A 21,912-nucleotide genomic window follows, 5' to 3' on the forward strand; every position below is an offset into this window, starting at 1 on the left:
CACATGTCGAGTTCTTTTAAGGATGAGAGAATGATGTGGTCCAAGTTAATTTGTTGTAGGAGTCAGTTAATTAATTGTTTGTTATTTCTGTTAGTAACAACCTGAAATAGTTCATTGTTGTTGCTAGTTAGTTAATTGTTGAAGTTAGTTGTTATGTTTATGTTTTGCCTATAAATAGGCCCTCAAATGTAGTTGTAAACCAGTTTCAGTTTAATAAAATAGATTCGAGAGAGATTTTTCTCTTCGAACTTAACTTCTTCTCTTTAAGTTTTCACACAAATTAGTCTAAATTTCCATATCTGATTGCATCAAATGGACTCTCTGCATTGGTGATTAAAAACACGAGCTCTGATCATGAAATTAGAAGAAATGTGTTAATCTCAGTGATTTTGATGTTGAAGAGTGGTAAGTGGGTCAGCTACGCCGAAGATGATGATAGAATGAGAAGTAATTTGGTGAAGTGGTCTACATTGGTTTGGGTAACGACCCAAAGGAGATGAAGGCTTACCTTCCTTCACTATTAATGCATAGATGCTTTTGGTATATTGGTTAAGTTCATATCAGATGGTATTAGAGCTATCACCACATCTCGAGTTCGAATCTTGTAAGGGTGGAACCACGCCTCGGCTTTGAATCTTGAAAGGGCTGACCCAAGAAGAGTATCGGAGTGAAAGTAACCATAAGAGTCCAAGGGAAAGAGTTATATGTAATGTCCCTAAATTAAGTCCTAAGTGCAATTCTGAGATCTCACGCCTTGGTGTATCTTCAAAGAAGGTAAGGTGACAGGGTACAGATGATAGTTAATCCTCTTTTAATTCTTTTATGTAACTCTATAGAATAATTGAACTGCAAGAACAATCAAATCTCTCCATAAGATTATAACATCAAACAAGTATATATAATAAACAGTTAGAAGATAAAAGGAGACAAAAGAAGAAGAACCCCCTCACAAAACTAACAACAAAAGAATAAAGAGCTCATTCAAATGCCTCTCAGACAGTGTAATGTTGATTCATAGTGTCGATGTCTAAGCCCCTCAGCTTGGCAAATGATTCAACCCGGCCTTTAAGAGTGTGAAGCTCCCTCAACCTGCAGGGAAGAACAGATCGTTAGCTATACTTAATGGTTTTGTTCAAGATTAAAGGATCTGTCTGGATAGTTCATGAAAGGGCAGAAGTTATTTTTATTCATTCATTCAATTAATTTTTTTTTCTTCTTTTCTTTAAGGTCTAAATTTGGATTATGGAATCAAGAAGCATTATTTGTTATTTGAATTGGATAAAGACTTCCACCTGAATGAGTAAAGCATCAAGTATCATGTAATGACCACCTCCAATAAATGGATAAATAGTGTGTGCTTCTCTATGTTGGGATGGGAATGGGTAATATCTAGGGAGAATTACCAAAATGGTACACTAGCCATTTTAATTCTGAAAAATGGTAAATTACCATTTTTGGATTTTTTTTTATACCAAAATGGTAAATTTTTAAATAAATAGTGATTTTTTTCCTTATTGTATAAAACAGCAGATACTTTTCTCTGTTTTAGTTTCAGAAAACAGTTTTAAAAAGTGGTGTTTTATAAAACAGTGAAATTTTTCCCCACTTTTTTATGGAATTAAAATGAACAATGTACCGTGTTGGTAATTTTTCAATTTTCAGTGCATGGTTTAGTAAATCACCCTAATATCTATGCATGTACTTATGTAACACATGAGAGAGAGAGAGATTTCAGATCTAACCTTGCAATCTCTGCACGCCTTTTAGCTTCTTCAGCCATGATATTAATATCTCTGAAAGTATGCCGATCGCCAAACATCTTCGTCTCTGCAGACTGAAGGCCATGCAGTGTCCGCTGCTCAGATGCCCATGCAGCTTCTCGAGCTTCCCTACCAAAGTCCTTTTTGTTTGTGAATGCCGTCTGGTGAAAAAAACAAAAAAGGAAAAACCATCAAAAATGAGAAAAGGGAAGACTCCCATTGAGAAGCATAAATATAAAACACTTATGTGGTAGATCAATCCACGTATATTTAATCAGGAACTCTTAATAGAATGTCTGTGTAATGGAAATTCAGATTTCCACACCCTTTGATTCATCACTAGACCCCAGGCTTCTCCACTGAGTGCATATCGGACTCCAAATTTGATGGGATCAAGAAGCATATAATTTGCGATATTGTACACCCAAATAGCACCGGTCCAACCCCAACCAATTTTCCTGATTCCAGCGAATTTCCATGTTGCCGTAGCAGATATCACAGTTGCAATCTACAAAAAAGAAAAAGAAAAAAGAGGAGGCATCTTTGTTTCAAGACTACAAATCAAAGATTCTAAAACAGATTTGCTTCATTTATGAAAACAAGATAAGAAGTGAAAACTACTTCACGAGTATGTTATAATGTGTGTTTCATAATATAAGAACAAAATGAAATGTAGAAAGCAGAAGGATTTAAAAGACATAATATGTCAAAGATCATCTGTAGTAAGCTGGACTTGAACCCATGATCTCAAAGTTGCTTCGCAATGTGTCAAACCAACTGAGATATGGGTCTAAGCCCCTGTTATTATAACTCTTCCTTAACTCAGTCTACTGAAATGCGGACAAATGAGAGTAAGTCTCAAACCCAATACCAATTGAGCAATGATGAAGGCAATAACAAGCAAAAAACCAGGCCGTTCCGAGAAAGACCAGCCCCCAGAACGAGTAACGAAGATTAAGGCCTGGCTGATAGTGCTGACTTGAAGATACACAGCGGATGCCATCATTTCATTGAGATGAGCAGAAACGTTCGGGTCTTTCATATTGAAGTGGTGCTTATTGAAGTTCTTTACCCCGAAAACATTCTGAAACAGAAAATCAAGTAACAATCAGAAGCCAGTACATGTGTTTCTGTTCAAGTGCAAAGCTTAGTGAATGTGAACCAATTTCATTTCCAAACATTTTATTTGTTATAAATTAATTATGAATTATGAATATTATAAGAAAATCAATATATTAATACCTTACAGTAATTAGACATAATAGGAACATATAGTTTTCATTAAACAATCCATTACATGTATAATATTAGTTTGTCATTAAAAACCCATCTTAAATTTAAAATGCTACTTTAGATTATAATCAAAGCTATATCCTAAAAAAACTGGAGTTGGTTTCACTACCTCACTGTACATTCTTTTCGGCTTCCTACAACTCTTTTTGAACCTTCAATTTGTGTTTCCTTTTAGTTGGGGCTGTCATCAGGCTTCATTCCTTCTAGTTTAGGTGTGATTATTATTATTATTATTATTTGAAAAAAGATAAAATATGGAGTTGTAGGTCAAGGGTCCATGTGGTTATGATCTTCTTATATTATAAGTTGTGTTTTGCACTTCTGTATTTACGTGTATATGAATATTAAATGTGCAGGTCTAACTCCCAAAATTTGAGTTTCAGGTAACTCAGTAAAATATGTATTGAATACTATTCATGTTTTTAACTTTGAATGGTTGTTTACCATAGAATGATGAGTTGCGCAAACCAAACTTCTTCTAAATTATTCTATTACAATAATTAAATGAAGAATACTTCAAGAAGGTCGGGATGTGGTTTAGGACTTGTCCACATTTGTTGATACATGTCAACATGGGAAAAAAAACCCTGAAAGTTTCAGTGACATAAAGCCTCCAACTAAGTACAAACGCTTAACAGAAATGAGTAAGCGTTCTATTATCCATCAAAAGAAAAGAATATAAGAATGAAAAAAAAGAGAGGTGCATTTACCCTAAAGAAGTTAGTCTCATAAGCAGCCCAGAAGAAAATGACGGTCATTAGAGCCATGTAACCACCAAGGACAATCCCGGTTGCAAAAATTTCACTGAGCTTCCAACTATCAGGAAGTTGAGAAGGCTTCACCCTATCTTTTGATATGGTCATTATAGTACCTAAAAACAAGTCCACGAGTCAGCACGATACGAGGAAGATGATGTAACACATGAAATAAAGAGAAATCCATGTAATGGGAAACACAAAGATCAAGAAACTACAAGTTAAGAGATTAGTAATGCTTACCATCGTTAAGAACGGCAATGACAAGAACCATGAAAGGAGGGAAGTCAAATTTCCAGAATATGGTCAGCAACATAAACCCTAACTGTTAGACAAAAGCCCAGGTGCCAATAAGGTAGTGCATTTGTAAAAGGTTCTCTCATAAATAAATTTAGTATAAAGGGAAGCTTACCACAATACGTATAGTGATCGACACAGCATATATCTGACAAAAAGACAGATTTTCAGCATTTATTGCCACTCAACCAAGGTTTCCCAAGAATACTTTTTTTTTTTTTTTTTGTTGAATAAAGGAATTTTTTTATTACCGTATAGTTCTTCATTCTCTGAAAGATTGCACGGCTTGTTAAAACAGCACTAATGATTACACTCAGCCCAGGCTCAGTTAGAACTATATCAGAAGCACTACGAGCGGCATCTGTGGAATCTGCGACAGCAATTCCAATGTCGGCCTTCTTTAAGGCAGGTGCATCGTTAACCCCATCACCCGTCATTCCACAAATGTGCTTTCTAGCTTGAAGTCTGTTCACAATCTCGTACTTATGCTCTGAAAGGAAACATGAAATCAGAAATAAGTATAAACATTAGATTGCTAGAGCTTAGAAATTATAACCACCACACGTTACCAGGAAAGACCCCGGCAAAACCATCAGCTTTTTCAATGAGCTCGTCAATTGGTAGAGCTGCAACTGACTCATCCTTATTTTCACCAAGCAAAGATGATGAGGGATACATGTTTGTGCCCATTCCAAGCCGTCTCCCTGTTTCCTTCGCAATTGCGAGTTGGTCACCTGCAACATTCCCATGAAGGTCAATCATAATGAAAACTTCATATAATCGTGGCAACAACTTGGATAAGAAATTTAGGAAATATTCTGAAAAAGAATCTATTTATTTCATATGAGAGAAGGATACATTTTTGTTGATGTAATTTAATTTGTAATAGCTTATTGTTGTTTAACTAAGGATTTGGGGAAAAAACAAAAGACAAAATAAAATCAAACTTTTAAGTTACTACTACTACTAGCGGTGCACACTTACAAAAGCAGTGAATTACTTTCCTTTTTCAAAGCCTTAGTGCATGACCATATTCTCACAACTTTTTTGCTTTTTGGGAAAGCCAGCATCCAAGGCGAGCCTCAACTCAAATACCCAAAGAACACTAGAATATATATAACTCAAGAGTACAATAACCTCATATCATCCCCTACAGATCTATATTTCAGAAGATACAATTGACTTTAAAACTATTAAAAGCCATTCCATCTCTAAGAGAGTGCCATGTCCAAAAAAAAAAAATTTAGTTGGATACAGCCTCAAAATGACTTATGAATCATTTTTCATCAACACCAGTAAAAAAATAAAAGTTACATGAACTTTCCATTGTCTTGAGAAAGACCTTGAAATTGAAAATTAGAGATGCATGGCATTTATAAAGAACAATTATTTTGGTATTTAACTGAAAAAAAATATAGGGATGTAAAATCCACCAAGCATCAACTTTTAACATTTGGTTGACCAGAGAAGATTCTGTCTAATCTGATGTGTTTCTGTTGGTGTGATCACGCATGCTTGTCTGTATGTCTATCTGTCTCCTTCTATCCTTATACGTGAAGCATATGGGATAAAGTCAACAAAGCGGTTGACTACATTCATATATAATATATTGATAGCATCAGTTGACACACAGATACGTATTTAGCCGACAACTTATGTCCAGATGATAATTTAAGCACAAATTAAAATTTGTCACATCAAATATAAGGAAAAAAAAATGACTTAATCAGAACTGATGCACACCTGTGATCATCTTAACACTCACACCAAGATCGAGAGCTCTTCTAATTGTTTCACCACTGTCGTGGCGAGGAGGATCAAACAGAGGGAGAAGGCCAACAAATTCCCAGGGTCCTCCAGGACTGTCTTTTGTACCAGCGGGTACTACCTAAAGAAAATGAAATTCAATCAAATAAAATAAAATTTTCTTGGATAGAAACATTTTTAAGGAGATGGTAAAAAAAAAAAAGCCCATAAAAGTCTAATTAATTACCTGTCGAGCAACTCCAAGAGATCGAAGTCCCCGTTCAGCAAATTTGTCAATTATGGCATGTACCCTCTTTTCTATTTCTGATTTGTTCAATGCTAGATTGAGAATCTACAAAGCATAAGAGCAAAAGAGCTCAACTTGTTTCAGATAAAATTTTGTGGTGAAGTAATCAAATTTAGAAGCTTTATTCCATAAAATGTTTTTGTACCTGCTCAGGTGCACCTTTGCTTACTCTATGCATTTTACCAAGATTGTCTATGTATGTAAGTGCAGTCCTCTTATCAGTTGGATTGAATGGAAGGAAGTGAACCTCTTTAATTCCAGCACGTGCCTTACAATAAATCAATGAATATGTCAGTTGAGTAATAAAGAAAATCAACAAGAATGAAGGAAAGGAATCGAAATATGCATGGGTGAAAAAATTGATTTATCATCAATCACTTCACATTATCTCTATATTTTAATTTTAGTTCAAGTACATTTACTTCAAGAAATCTACTTTTTAATATCTAATTAAACTATTAATTTTATTATAAATGTTATAACTAAACTAAATTTATTAGTCGGGTACCCATTGGATACCTGCCGGGTACCCGAATGAGACCCGATTATTAACAGATCCTTAAATAGCTAACTAGATCCGGACCCAAATTGATTGGGTCCATAATGGTAGACCCAAAACCGACCAATCGATTTCTGGTACGTCGGGTAATTGGGTACCCATAGACATCCTTAACCCAAATAGCAGGGTTCTAATAAGGCCATAAGAAGTCTGTATAATATAACTTCCATCAGAAACTGAATTTAGCGACCACGCCTACATTTGAATATCCTATCTTCAGTTGTAGGAGGGAAGAAAGTATCTACCCAGACAAGAATCACTTGAATATTTTTTCCATCTTTTAAACCTAATACCTCTTTAGGGTCTCCCATCATTGAAATAATTGCAGCATCAATAGCGTCTTGATTCTCTAATCTTGAAGCCCTTGCAGCCATCAGTACAACCATATCCTTGTCAACACCTTTGGCGAAAACCTGCAGTGACATGGATAACATCAGTCAAGAGTATTTGTGACATGTTATTTTCAATAGAAGATCTTTAAATTTCTTTTCTTGAAAAATCAACTAGAATAAACTAAACTATTACATCATAATTTTGGATCAATAGTTAGTGCAGCTTGTTATGCCACTTTTAACATTATTTGAGCACTTTTGTGAATGAAATCATGCAAGTGATCTCAAAAAACTAGCTTGCACAGCCTATAACTTTGGCAAACTATGCAACTTTGCCAAAAATGTTAATTTCTATATACAAAGTTATCTACTATGACGTGGATGATTTGTATGCAAATTAAAAAGCTATAAAAAAGATGGAATCAAAGTATAACCTCAATCATGTTTTTATCAACTGTGAGCTTGTTAAGAGTTAATGTGCCAGTTTTATCACTACATAGCACATCCATCCCCGCCATTTCCTCAATAGCAGTCATTCTCTTTGTTATGGCACCCTGCACACATTCGATATAGATTTATTTACATGAATTTCATAAGTAAGCTTGAATCTATGTTTGTGGGGAGTTCAGGTTCAAATATTCTATAGTAATTATGACATTCTTGATCAGTATTTCAAGTGTGGCTTTATAAACCTGCTGAGATAAGCGGTGTGAACCAATGGCCATTGTAACAGAAAGAACGGTTGGCATTGCAATTGGAATCCCACCAATGAGTAGCACAAGAAGGTTGTCAATACCAGCACGATATGCTCTCTGTTGAAGCCCGTATATTACAATGATTTCAATAAACATCCCGATTGCTATAGAGCAAATACAGAAGTTTCCAATTGCTGTTAAAACCTGCACACAATCAAACGAAATTTATGGCCCATTAAATATATGTGCACATTAGCACTAAAGTAGGAGTGTTCTATGATGCTAATGCTGAATCAGCTGTTCTTCAGATTCATGGGGTTTCTGGTTTTGAGTATTACTTCATTAAAGGAAAAATAGTTTTTGAAATAAACCTGTTGGAAATGGCCAACATGAGTCGTGTTTTCTACTAGATGAGCTGCTTTTCCAAAGAAAGTATGAACTCCAGTTGCAATAACAACTGCTTCAATTTCACCTTGCTTACATGTTGAACCTGAGTAAACCCCATCTCCGGGATGCTTGGTCACAGGCAATGATTCTCCAGTAAGAGCAGACTGAAAGTAACAACAAACTATATTAAACTCAAGGACCAAAAGACATGCAAATCAATTATCTGAAGAATCTTTTCCCAAAAATGTTAGCAACCATGGATGGAATTGTTTCTGTAGACAATAATTACTATATTAGAGAGGAGCTCCACTATTACCCATAAAATAATCATCATTTGAATTCGTATAAGGGAAAAGGAAATTGCCAGATTTTAATATAAAAATAAATCCTCGTATAGTGTCCAATAAATCATTCCCTTCAAATTAGACTGATAGTATGGAACATGATCACCAAAGGATGGTGGAGGAATATTTCCAGTAATGTGAAGTTCAACTAGGTTTTGGGGGCAAAACTCAATTGGGATGTCATAATAGAGTAACAGAGACTAGTGTAAGCTACAATACCCTTATAGTTAAGGGAATTTGATCTTCTCAAGGGCCTAGGTGGGTGGGGGGTTTATAATTCAGGTACTGAAATGTGAAAACACCAAACTCTTTTGGATTGTCAAAAAACCGACTATTGAGAAGTTAGAGGTGCCAATGTAAGATGCCCAATTGGGTGGAAGTAACATATTCTATGGCCATGTCATTAATATTTCCTTGCCTGTATGATAACTTTGCTTACCAAGTAACAGAATTACAACGGGCAAATATGAATTCTACAATTGATTTTGGCATCTTTGATAGCAAAGAAACTAAATGGTAATACATAGTCAACATTAGAATTCCAAAGGCTAACATTTTCAAATTTCACCACATGTTTCCTTTAAATTCAATTCATTTACCTTCTACATTATAAAATTCTCCTATGAATTTGCAACATTTTCTCCCATCAAATTCAAACTCTAAATGCATATATGGGTACCAACCCAATGAGTATAGTTATTGATGAACTACTCATATTCAAAAAGACTTCCCTTGGTGTAAGTTATTTGCAGATATAGTGTTGGTCAATGGAACTAGGGAGGGAATAATTTAAAAAAAAATATATAGAATAAATGAACTTTAGTAAGGACACTCCCAGGGATGAGACATGGGTATGATTGACAGGCAAGAAATATCCCAAAATAGACCACTTCCTTCATTTAGGTTCAGTTAACCAAAGAGAAAGGAATATTGGAGAGGATGTAACCCATAAAATTCATACTGTGTTGATAAAGTGGAAGAGTGCTTCTGGTGTACAAAGTGATCAAAATGCACTAATCTAATTCAAGGAAACTTTTTTACAAGTAACAATAAGACTAGCCATGTCATTTTTGAGTTGACTGCTCAGAAGTAAAAAAATATGTACATAGAATGAGAGTATGAAATATGTAATTAGAAATGATGAAATCATACTTCAAAATTTCCTTCCATTCTAGAATGTTTGGGCCCAAGAAATTCCCCGTTTTTAACATACCATAACCAAGCATTGCTAAATCTTTTGCAAACTATGTGGGTATGTGCATAAAAATAACTCATTTACTGAAATTTAGATGTTTCAGAATGTTTCATGAAACACGCCAAAACATACTGTACGCACATATAAAAAATATGCCCTACAATTAGGCCATGGGTATTCCATAATAAATTAAGTATTATACAAATTTGTAACTTCAAACATTCACTATCATACAAAAAAGATTTTTCCAACATTACATATGCATCAAATGCAGCATTTTGAGGTACCAATGATATTTGAAATGCATCGAAATTTTTTCAAGTGTATATCATTGTGAAAAACGTGATTTTTAATTCTAGCTTTCATTTAAGCACTCTAAAAAAACAGTTTTCTAAAATTATCTATGAATAAAAACTATGTTCTATCTTTTTAAAGCCAATAATTCAGAATGTTTTGAACTTTCAGAAACATTTGGAATCTTTGAAACAACAGAACTGAACGAGCTCTTAAACCTTGGTTGAGATGGATGCGTGTTGATACTACGAAAGATAGAATAGGAGATGAGTACATCAAGGGAAATTAGGAATAGCTATACATAAGAAATTAGTTGAGATGGTGTGTGCCATGTAAGGCAAAGATCAATAACAGCACCAATGTGAAAAATCTCTTTGGTGGAAGTTGAAGGCTCTAAAAGGGTGAGAAAATAGTGTGGTTACAGTTTGAAAGAAAAGATACAAAGAAACATGCTTTGATTAAAGATATGGCTCAAGATAGAGTTGAATGATGAAAGAGGTTCACGCTTCCAACCCCAATATTTGGGATAGGACATAGATGATGATAATGAAACCATCCCCACAAATATGTGGCTATGAAATAATAGTTCAAGTTTAGATCGAAACATATGCATTCTTTAGTTGATTACTCATAATGTTAGTGACTCTATACCTGATCAATTTTTAAAGGATCTCCTTCAAGAAGACGTGCATCAGCAGGAATAATGTCTCCAAGTTTAATACTAACTATGTCTCCAGGAACCAACACAGAAGCATCTTCTTCACTCCATTTCCCATCACGTAAGACCTGGTCAGAATAGTTATAAAAAAAAAAAATCAAAAGAAAATTTCAGCTAAAAGATTGCCAAAAAAAAACAATTTTTCTAAGTTAAAATTGAAGATTCAAAGAAGAAGTAATTCATCCAAACAAAAGTTTAAGGAGCACGAGACCTTGGCTTTTGGAGCCAAACGAGCCATAAGTGCAGCAGCTGCATTGCCTGCATTATTTTCCTCTATAAAGCTAATGGTAGAATTGATAATAAGTAGAATCAGAATGCCACCAAAATCATGGTAGTCCGGGTCTTTGTGCTGCACAGTTGAGATTATTTCAACAAAGAATCCATATAACGAGGTTTGGATTGTAATTTCATGACATGTCGCCGTATCAAAATCGAAGACCAAAGATAAGACAGTTTTATAGACTTACCCCTGGTTGTGTGAGAGCAATGGCCATAATTGCAGCTGCTTCCATGACCCATGACAGAGGATTCCACATAAATCCCAAAAATTTTAATATTTTACTTTCCTGTAAAGAAACCATAGAACAAGAAGTTAAGGAGGGAAAAGGTGCAAAAATGTAGAAAAAGAGAAGTGCCACAGATAAGATAAGAATGTCAACTAAAACATGTGGCATCAGACCTTTTTCTCTTCAAGCTTGTTGAATCCAAACAAGTCCAGTCGCTCTTGAACTGCATCAGAAGTCAACCCCTCTCGTGTACATTTAAGATTTTCAAAAACTTCTTCAAGGGGGATGTTTTCCTGCAAAATTAAGTTACCTTGGTAAGTTTCTCTGGAGCAATATTTTCACAATAAAGGAACATTTTTCCATTTTTTTTTTCTGTTTTTCCTTTCCAATCGAGAAAACCATGATTCCATTAAAAACAAATTATTGGAGAAGAAAATTAGTAAAACAACAATATCATAAAGAAATATTTTAAAATTTAAACGCAATTTATTTTTCATAAAACAACTATTTTATTCCTAAATTCAAATAAAAATATTTATAAATAGTTTTAACAGAATAACATTTGAAATCACTTACTGACAAATTTTATGAGAAAATGTCCTCCCCCAATAATATCTATACAACAATAATTGTAGCTAAGGAGTAATTTATTAATAATACATAGAGGAACCAAATTGGGAGCTAAACTTAAATCTAATAATAAGCGTACAACTTTGGTTTGGTCACACATGTTTTACCAAACATGGCAGTTCTAGGAACACTTAGTTGATAAATTGTATCTATAACTTAACCAAAAGTTTAAACAAAAGACCAAGATGGTTCAAAATTATGTACCAGATCAACAACTTCCTTGCTAACAGCTTCAAGGGCAATTGATCTCTCATCCATTTTGGATCTCCTTTAGCTTCCACACTCGTAGAGAATCTGCAGAGTCAGGAACTTGTTATCAAATCATATGTTACATTTTTAAATTACAAAACTCCAATCAGTACTTGGATTACAATTTCTGCACTTTTTATACTCAAGAGTTTGGTTTAGAAATTCCTTTGTATTTTACTGCTAAGTTTGCTTCATTTTATTTTTGGCTAAGCACTTATCAACAGTTAACATCACCACTAAAAGTTTTCAAGAAAAGTGAATTCAAAATAGCAAGAAAAACTTACGAAAATACTTATAAAGAAAATCTTACAAAAAAAAATCCCTAATAAACTACCAAGAACAAATAGGCTGGTAATTGTGTAAATGGGTGCATGGTGGAAGAGTTTGAAGTAAAAGAGTTTGTTTTTAGGTGGGAGTTAGTTTGCTCAAGCTAGTTTTTCTGTTTTTCTTTTTTGCTTTAGGTCGGTCTCCTCTACTACCTTTGTAAATTCTCCTTTCCTCTAATAAAATTATACTTATCAAAAAAGAAAATGGGTTCATGTCACAAAGTTATGTTTCAGTTCAGTCTTTTGAACGTGACTAATAGCCCAGCAAAATCTTGGTAATGTAACTATTCAATGAATTAATTTCAGGATATAGGACTTTGCTATTACAACAGGTTGTGCTAAAGGATCTCCCGTTCTTCCATCAAATATTCTACTTTTTTCCCCGAGACTCGGGTTCAAATACCCATGGATAGGTTGTTTGATCGATAGACCCAATCAATTTTTTCTTCAAAGATTTTATCCTTCTAAACTAATCACTTAACTAATAATTGGATCAAATCTAGATAGAATCTTACCCAAAACATTGAACCCATAATTTGGAGGTGATTGTAGATAAAAACAGCAAAATAAAAATATCTTTAAAAAAACACAAATTAAATAACTGTATGAGTACAGCTTGTTATTTATTTTTATTTTTTTAACTCAAATTTTTTTTTACAATCTGTACTCATACAATTATAATTGAAAACCATGGGATCACTTTTTTCTTTGTTTCTCTCATAAATGGCTAAATCGTGACGTGTATATGAACTAGCACAATCAAAATGGAAACATAAAAGGCCAATTTTTCAACTAATTTCAATCCATAGGAACATCCAAGAAGGACTAATCTCCCAAACTTGCTAAATTTCAAGAAATAAACAAACAAACATTCAAATTCAAATTCAAAATATGTACCTTGACGAACTCCGACAATCCGTTCTTCACAATAAATCCCCTTCAAAACCCTAGATCCAACATCCAAATCTCCAAAAACTCTTTCAACAATTCTCCAAAGCTCCACTCTTAGATTCAGAAAGCCAAGAGCCCCAAAAGAACCTCTTCCCCTTCTCGAATATTTTGTGTCCGGAATCAAATCAAAATGGGAATTTATAGCCTACAAGAAATCCAAAATCTTCATCGATTCGAGTTTGACAAATTACAAGGAGGATAAATTTAAAAAAAAAAAAATAGAATAAAATGAAGGGTAGAGAGCTTGAAGATGACGAGATGCTCACCATTGGAATAACCATCGATGAAAGCTCCATTCGCAAGAAGACGAAGCCCTAACTTCTCCAACTCCGCTGGCCGGCCTAGAATAACTGCTGGCTAACTGCTTTCAAATGCTGGTTTTAACTTTGCCGCCAAAAACAGAAAAATATTATTTTTTCTTGTCCGTTGGATCCAACGTTTAAGAAACAAAATAATGGATATTATTGTTCATATTTTTTAAAAAGAAAAAAATTATAAATTGCCACGTGTCTTATTCTTTGAAATTATTCTCTATCCGTTAACTATGCAAATCGTTAATAGATTGCTATCTCCTTTTAACTATGTGAGAAAGATGTAGTTTTGGTATTTTAGAACTTTTGTTGTGGGGTGAGGTTATTAAATGGGTTATCAAGCAAGTGATTCCCTCAATCTATTGAGTTATGACCTCCGATTCACACTGATTCCACTCTATGTTAATAAAGAGACTTGTATCTCTACTTAATCGGTACCTCAGGAGAATTTCAGCAAGATATGCTGCTCTAATAGGTAAGTTGCCTCATCCCTACTAGTCGGGTCTACGAGTTTGGAATCGTTATAAAATAAAATAAAAATGTAAGATTGTTGTTGTTACAAAATACCAATGAAATTACAACACCACAAATCATAATTAAAATAAAAAATGTAAGATTATTGTTGTTGATTTTTTACTATTATAATAGGGTATCTCAATCCAAGGACTAGCATATGGCACATGCAACGCCACACACATCCCAAATAAGTATGGGTGTGCCCTCGAGGGTGGCCCTGAGGAATTAATTCTCATCGTGACTATCTAATTCATTGACATACTGGCAAAAATTCTTATGGGATTGTTTAAATGGATTTTCTCTAAATGCCACATATCACAATACATTACATTATGTTTGTACATAGAAGATATTAAAGAATAATGGGGTTGGTGAGATGGCCAAGTGACAAAGTCTCAAGAGACTACACGTAATTTGTTGAGTGCTCTTGGAAGAAAACAAGTGCTATTTGGGTTTTGCACCATTACATATACAGGAGTTACGTGTCAACTTGAAATTGGGTTGAAGAGGAGGCTTGATTGTCATTCAAGGGTAACTTGACTGCAAAACTCAAGTAAGAATAAAATGAAAAAGCACCAACTTTAGACTAGAAATTTAGGGTTTATGTGGATTGACTTTTTTAAGTGCTTCTAACTCTTATGGAGAATCAGAAGCACTTTAAGGGTGTTTGGATAATAGTTCATGGTGAAAACTACTTTACTTTGAAGTTATTTTGGTACTTTTTCACGAAATATCAATGGTGCTACTTCTCTAAATTATTCTTGCACAGAGTCACAAAACACCGTCAAAATGACGTGATTGGGATAAGTATGCCCTTCATAAAATTTAAAAATTACAAACATACCCTCAAAAAGATAATTGGAATAATATTATATTACCATCCATTAATGTGGTGGTAGTCTTTTGGTATAGCATTTGGGATAAATATGCCCCTCATAAATTTTAAAAATTACAAGCATACCCTAAAAATGCAATTGTAATAATATTATATTACTATTCATTGATGTGGTGGTAACCTTTTGGTATAACATTTGAGGCAAGTATGCCCCTCATAAATTTTGAAAATTACAAATATACCTTCAAAAATGCAATTGAATGATATTATATTACTATCCATTGATGTGGTGATAGCCTTTTAGTGTAATATTTAGATTTGGATTTCTAACTCTCCCAATTGTTCACTCAATGATTTATCTATGAGGATTCCAACCATGGTTGAAAGTTTCTTCTTACAAGATTGATGTGAATAATTACACACAAATTTACTATCCATTGATCTGGTGAAAACTTTTTCATATTTTTAATGAATGTATATATTTGCTAACAATATCTTCCATTTGTTTAGAATTATTGGGTGTTTATATAAGTTTTTATGGATAAAAACAATATTTACTTTTTTTTTTTTCCGAAGCATAATTTGCTGAGTTATAATGGTAAAAATAATAAATGATACTTATAAGGGCATTCTGATCATTTTAACAAAATCCAGAATAGTTCTCAAACACAAATCAAAAGTATTTCTATTTCTCACAGTACTTCTAAGAATCTGCATCCAAACACACAACCATCATCCATCTACTTCAGACAATATTTCAAAAAATACTTTTGGGAATACTTATGCTCCAAGTACTTTTAGCTACTTCAAACAATACTTCAAAACTATTTGTAACTATATTTATAAATTTAATATATTTTTTATGATATAAATTTAGCATATTTTTATTTTACTTTTCCGAATCAACTTGTGAGTAATTCACTTGTTTTAAAACTAAGTATCCCCCACCTGAGTTCATGTAACCACTCACTCCAAGGTCCACAAGTCATGTCTTTTTCAGAAGAAGCAATGACGATATCTGGAAAATAAGCATTGGCTAACTCTACGCCAGCAACTAAAATACGGTGCAAAACTATCAATATCAAGACGGAAGTAACAGAAGAGCAAACATAAGAAGAGAAGAACCAACTCGTGAGTTAGTCACTTGATTCTAGTTTTAAAACTTACGGATACGCTGTCATGTCTACTCCCCTGAAAGGAAGGGTGGTAAATGAATCACTTAACGATCTGGGTCAGATAGATCCGATTTATCTCTTTCCTTCACCTGATCATGCAAGATAGAAGAAGTGATTCAAGCACCCCCTTCACCGCACCATTGAAGCTCTACCCAAATCTTCGGATATAAACCCACTTTCTGAGCATGAAGTCTCGTTTAGAAACTAAAAAGAGCTCATTTACATAAGCACATATGCTTAGTTCTATCCAAGGTTTAAAACTCCTATCAAAAAATGTTACAGAATCAGGAGAAAACTCGGTCTGTATTACAGAATTTTTTTTGAAATATTCATTGTTTCAATCATTCTGATCTTGATTGAAATAAAAAAATATCCAGATCAAAACCTTCGGAAATGGTACAAAAATTTAAACCATGATTCTTGAAATATTCAATATTTCCATCATTCCAACAAGTAAATGGATGCCATCATCACAAAAACAATAACTAATCTGCACTTGTTCCAAATATTCTGGAAATTAATCTTGCTTGAGATAAATCTAGTATTTGCAGAAAAGATTTCACTGTTACTTGGTGTAAAACTCACAAGAACAAAAAATCTACTACTGTAGGATGATAATATTAACCAACAGTAGACTTCATAATCACACCATAACCAATTCACTCACCACCCATACTTCTCATAAAACTCTTCCAGCCCTCCGATGGCAACATGATAACATGCACATAGAGAAGGTTTAATACTAGCCATCCGATTATTAGGATGATTAATCCTACTAGTTTCCAGTATCCGGTTTCTCAGCTCCACAGCCCTTCCGATTGCACACTGTCCGGAAAGGGTAGTTCAGGTTCTCGCATTTGCTGCAGGTCCAGCTGCCTTCTGGGACACCTGAGTCTGATTGGCTTGCACCCTACAACAAATCAAACTTGATTAGACAGATATCCACACAGGCACATAACTGTGTATTTGTCCGTACAGGATGCATAGAAAAATATGGAAATATTGCCTATATAGATACATAGTATTATATATAATAGCTGAATTTCGGGTGAAGTTCGCCAATTTTTTTTTCAATCTGTAACTTTGTCAAATGAAGTTGACCTTCACGTTTGTTATTGGAACTTCAACAAAGGTCAAGTGTTTTCTGAGTAAAAACATTGGGGTTGGAATCAAGGTCAAGCACTACTTAGTCACACTTTGGTTAAAATTATTTATCAGTACAATTCCATGTTTCTTCAAAAAAACAATCCAACTTTTAAGTTATATTAGCATTACAAATCTGTAACTGAGTAGAACTGCTGAGCTAAGATGCATTTTCACTATTTATTCCAACAATTTTTAGGGGCAGAAAAAAAAATTGGCAGAACTCCATTTCCCTTCTCATCCTACACAAGTATATCTAGGGTTATATGTAAATGTAATGTACTTAATTTTATTTACTTAAATGGGATTTTTTTCCCACTAAGCTTCCTAAATGAGATTATCATTAGCAATTCATTGTATAATTCCCTCTCAAATTCTTAGTCTTTCATATACATGTTACTCCAAATGTTTTTTCTTTTTTTTTCTTGAGATATTTTGTTATGTAGTCATTTGTGAAAAAGAGTTACTAAGGCCCTACTGGTTGCCCATGAAAACCTACACAATGCAAAGTTTCACATTTCCTTTTTTTTTTTAGCAATTGCATTATTTCATGATCATATGCATTGCGCTGCTTGGTACACTTCTGATCATTATTGCAACGCTTTGGTATTGTTTGGTTGAATATAAACACAAAAAACCTTTAAAAAAATGCATAAAATATACTTTTTTAAATCCGAAAATGATTTTTTTTAAATAATCCATTTTAGATTTTTCATAAAAAATTCTTCAAAATATGAATCGATGATAGATTTATTGAAAATTCAACAAAATAACCCCTATAAAATGGACATAAATTTTACATGTAAATAAAAAAAAATATACATGTATCACATCCACATAATAATAAAACAAGATTAATACTTGTATCTCATCTACATAATTAAGATAATACTTGTTTTCTCAAATACAACACATATGTAGTAAAAGATATCATAAATACCTACTAATCCAAACCAAAGTACATTATCTCATAAATAAATAATGCTAATAGAAATATCACAACACATAAACATCTATGAGATTTCAAGAACTTGCAAGACAGATTCCCATCATTTTTTTTTTCTATTTCATTCTCTTTTGATTTAGGGAATTATCTTATAAATTCAAGACAATCTCCTCGGTATGCATGGAAATATTGTTTTGTTTCATCTAAAATCTTGAATATTTTATTACAAGTCTCGTATACCCAGTTAAATATTGGTGACATTATTCCCATGTTGAATATATTCTAGGTCTACGTCCTACAAATACTATGTAGTACTTTGCCAGTAGTACAACATGTAAGTAGTAAAATCTAACATCAACCAACAAATAAATATCAACTTGTAACATGAAGCTATATTCATTCAACATGAAAATAGAAAAACTAATATAAGCTCAATAAAAGATGACACACACACACATATATAATAAAAATATATTAAGTTCAAGACAATCCGTGCACATCAACATGTCATGTAAAACAAAGTTTTAGAACCCACCATTAAGTCAACATAACCCCGTAAGTTATGAAAATAAACATGTCACCAAGAAAACATAAGTAATAGTTCCACATATATAATAAATTCTAACCCAACTGCCTCCAACAGAAATAACTCTAGCTTCCTTCAACTCCACTTCTTCAAAGATCCTCCAACCTTACAAATCTCCTATTTCCACAATTCCTCTTCTTGTATTCATCATCTTGCACCACAAACATATTCATTACGAAGGAGCCTTTCCTTATAATCTCAACAACCTTACGTAGAAAAACATAACTGAAGCCTTCAATACTCATCACCACTTCGTACAAACTCATTAAAATAGATAATAAATCGATTGTATTGACAATATTATCGAGTCAAGAAGTTATTCCTTAGACAATATCCCTAATTTCATCAATTGCATGTGACTTCTTCCCATGATTCCTTTTGAGTACGGAAAATGTCCTCTTATCTCCATTAGTGGTTGACATGCTTGCTCTTTCTTGAATATCTTCCAAATTCTTTTCATACTCTTCTGATTGGTCATCCTTGTCATTTACATCATCAATACTTAACTCGACTCTCATCCACACAGTATCACATCAATGAACATAGAGTGCACATCCTAGAGAACAAAAATGAATTGTTCAACAAACGTCAATAACTACTAAAAACACAATTGAGAAAGAGTTTGGAGTTCTAAAGAATCATTGCCCCTTTATATCAACCGAGTCCTACTCATTTAGGAAACAAGTCAAGATAGTGATTGCATATTTGGAGAATACGTATGTGGGGGTATCAATTATGTTGATCTTGAGAAGAATGATGGTGTAGATGAGAAGGATGACCAGTCAAAACAATGGAAAAAGAATTTGGATAATATTCAAGAAGGATTAAACATGTCAACTACAAGTAGAGGCAAGAAGACATCTTCCATACCTAAAAAGAAACTTGGGAAGAAATCACGTGCAACCAGTAAGATTAGAGTAATTGTCAAATGAACAACTTTTCGACTCGATAATATTATCAAGATAATCGATCCCTTCTCTATTTCAATGAGATTGTACGAAGTGGTGATGAGTACCGAGAGCTTCCATAATGATTTTCTGAGTATGACTATTAAGATTATAGTGAATGACTCATTTACAACGAATATGTTTGTAGTGCAAGATGATTAATTGAATAAGGAAAAGGATGTTGGAGGAATTGCGTGTGGAGATAGGAGATCTTTTTGTTAGAGGTGGTTGGGTTAGCCTTTATTAGATATACAAGACTGTTACATATGTTTTCTTGACGACATGTTTATTTTCAGAACTTACGGTACAATAATGCCTTCATGGTGGGTTCTAAAACTTTGTTTTACATGACATGTTGATGTGCATGAATCGTCTTGAACTTAGTAGTTTTTATATGACATATATGTGTGTGTCATCTTTTGTTGAGCTTATATTAGTTTTTATATTTTCATGTTGAATGGATATAATCTCATGTTATAAGTTGATATTGATTTGTTGGTTGATGTTACTATTTTATACGTTGTATTAATGGCGAAGTATTATGTAATATTTGTAAGACGTAGACTTAGGATATATTCAACATGGGAGTAATATCATTAATATGTAACCGGTTATATGGGCAAGACATAAAGCATTCAAGACTTTAGATGAAGCAGAAAGGCATTCCCACGCATACCGAAAAGACTATCTTGAATTTACAAAATAATTCTCTAGATCAAAAGAGAATGAAATAGAAAAAAAATTAGATGGAATCAACATTACAAGTTCTTTATAGTCTCATAGATATTTGTGTAGTGATATTTCTATTAGCATTATTTATTTATGTGTTCATGTACCTTGGTTTGGACTAGTAAGTATTTAAGATCTCTTTTGCTACATGTGTAGTTGAGAAAACATGTATTATCTTAATTATGTGGATGAGATACAGTCATTACTTTTGTTTTATTATTACGTGGATGTCAAACAAGTACTATTTTTTTTATTTACATGTGAAATTCATGTCCATTTTATAGGGAACAATACATATGACAGCAAAACAATGTAATTGCAAAAAGTAAGAAATGAGAAACTTTGCATTTTGCGGGTTTTCACAGGAAACCAAGCAGGGCCTATATGTTGCAAGGATTGGGTGGAAATGGATTAAACCTTGTTTGGTCGATGTCCTCTTTTGTCTATTTTGGTTAACAAATCTCATATTGGCTTCATATAAAGGGGTCTCAGGAAAGCTTCAAAAGCTTTGAGTCGTCTAACCTTATGCGCAGCTAAAGCAGGGTGGTTTTTGAAGGGTTCAAGATGGTGAGGGATCGCCACATATTACCCATTTTTAATTTGTAGATGACACCATCTTATTCAGGGCTACTTTAGAGAAGCTTAATATTTTGAGATCCCAAAGCTTCATGCTAACTTGGCGAATAATCAAGTGATTGGTGCAGAGGAAGTAGGGAACAATATTTCAGAGCAGCTTTAATACTTTTGAGATGTATTATTTATACTTTGTGGCAATCTCAAAGCTTCAAGGTAACTTGGCAGAGTCAAGTGATTGGTGCAGGGGAAGTAGAGAACATTGGGGTCTTGTCAACTGACCTAGGATGCATGATTTCTATGACACATGTCAATTCACTGATGTAGACAACATATATAACCTATGTGACATGGGATCCAGCGGTGGAAAATTTTATCAGGAGATGAGCATCTTGGAAAAGGGGAGAATAATACTAACAAAAAGTACATTTTTCGAGCCTTCCTACATATTTGTATCTTTGCTACCTAATCCTATATGTGCAAACAGGATAGAGATAATGGTTAGAGATTTTTTATGTTTGTGCTTTGAGTAGAGGGGAAGAATGAGACATCTAAACTCCTTTTCCATTGGAATAAAATTTGTCTGTTACAGAACATGGGTGGTCCTGTCTTCAAACATTTCGAAGTCATGAAGGTGGCTTTGTTGGGAAAGTGGTGGTGGAAAAGAGACAGCATATGGACAGAGGTGATAGCATAGTGACAAAGTGGGGGTCCGGGAACAATTTGGCAAGAGAAAGCTTAGGAAAAAGCTGACAAAAGAGCGATAAAGTAGGGAAACCATCGGATAAATTAAAAAATAAAAATAAT

At 33.7% G+C, this 21,912-nt stretch overlaps 2 protein-coding genes across 3 annotated transcripts in view; both read right to left on the reverse strand.

The window, feature by feature from the left end:
* Window positions 1–247: 247 nt before the first annotated feature.
* LOC147391289 (plasma membrane ATPase 1-like) lies at window positions 248–13,815 on the reverse strand. The gene is made up of 23 exons (XM_086458573.1): window positions 13,611–13,815; window positions 13,291–13,489; window positions 12,023–12,112; window positions 11,362–11,481; window positions 11,150–11,248; window positions 10,894–11,031; window positions 10,616–10,750; window positions 8,116–8,295; window positions 7,742–7,948; window positions 7,484–7,603; window positions 7,011–7,130; window positions 6,304–6,426; window positions 6,099–6,203; window positions 5,849–5,993; window positions 4,675–4,839; window positions 4,357–4,595; window positions 4,221–4,253; window positions 4,052–4,133; window positions 3,764–3,924; window positions 2,632–2,844; window positions 2,086–2,268; window positions 1,743–1,921; window positions 248–1,089 (listed from the first exon to the last, which is right to left on the reverse strand). The coding sequence occupies exons 3-23, from the start codon at window positions 12,074–12,076 to the stop codon at window positions 993–995; spliced, it is 2,898 nt and encodes a 965-aa protein (XP_086314699.1). The 5' UTR covers window positions 12,077–12,112; window positions 13,291–13,489; window positions 13,611–13,815; the 3' UTR covers window positions 248–992.
* A 2,760-nt stretch (window positions 13,816–16,575) lies between these two features.
* The window catches only part of LOC147391290 (ranBP2-type zinc finger protein At1g67325-like), a 30,263-nt gene continuing 24,926 nt past the window's right edge, over window positions 16,576–21,912 (reverse strand). For both annotated transcript variants that reach the window (XM_086457279.1, XM_086457278.1), the window contains one exon: window positions 16,576–17,091. In XM_086457279.1, coding sequence (XP_086313405.1) covers window positions 16,979–17,091 — 113 coding nt within the window. In that variant the 3' untranslated portion in view covers window positions 16,576–16,978. The remainder of the gene's footprint in view (window positions 17,092–21,912) is intronic.

This window comes from Akebia trifoliata, chromosome 11 (assembly GCF_017979445.1).
Source record: "Akebia trifoliata isolate Shusen 1 chromosome 11, ASM1797944v1, whole genome shotgun sequence".
Classification (NCBI taxonomy): domain Eukaryota; kingdom Viridiplantae; phylum Streptophyta; class Magnoliopsida; order Ranunculales; family Lardizabalaceae; genus Akebia; species Akebia trifoliata.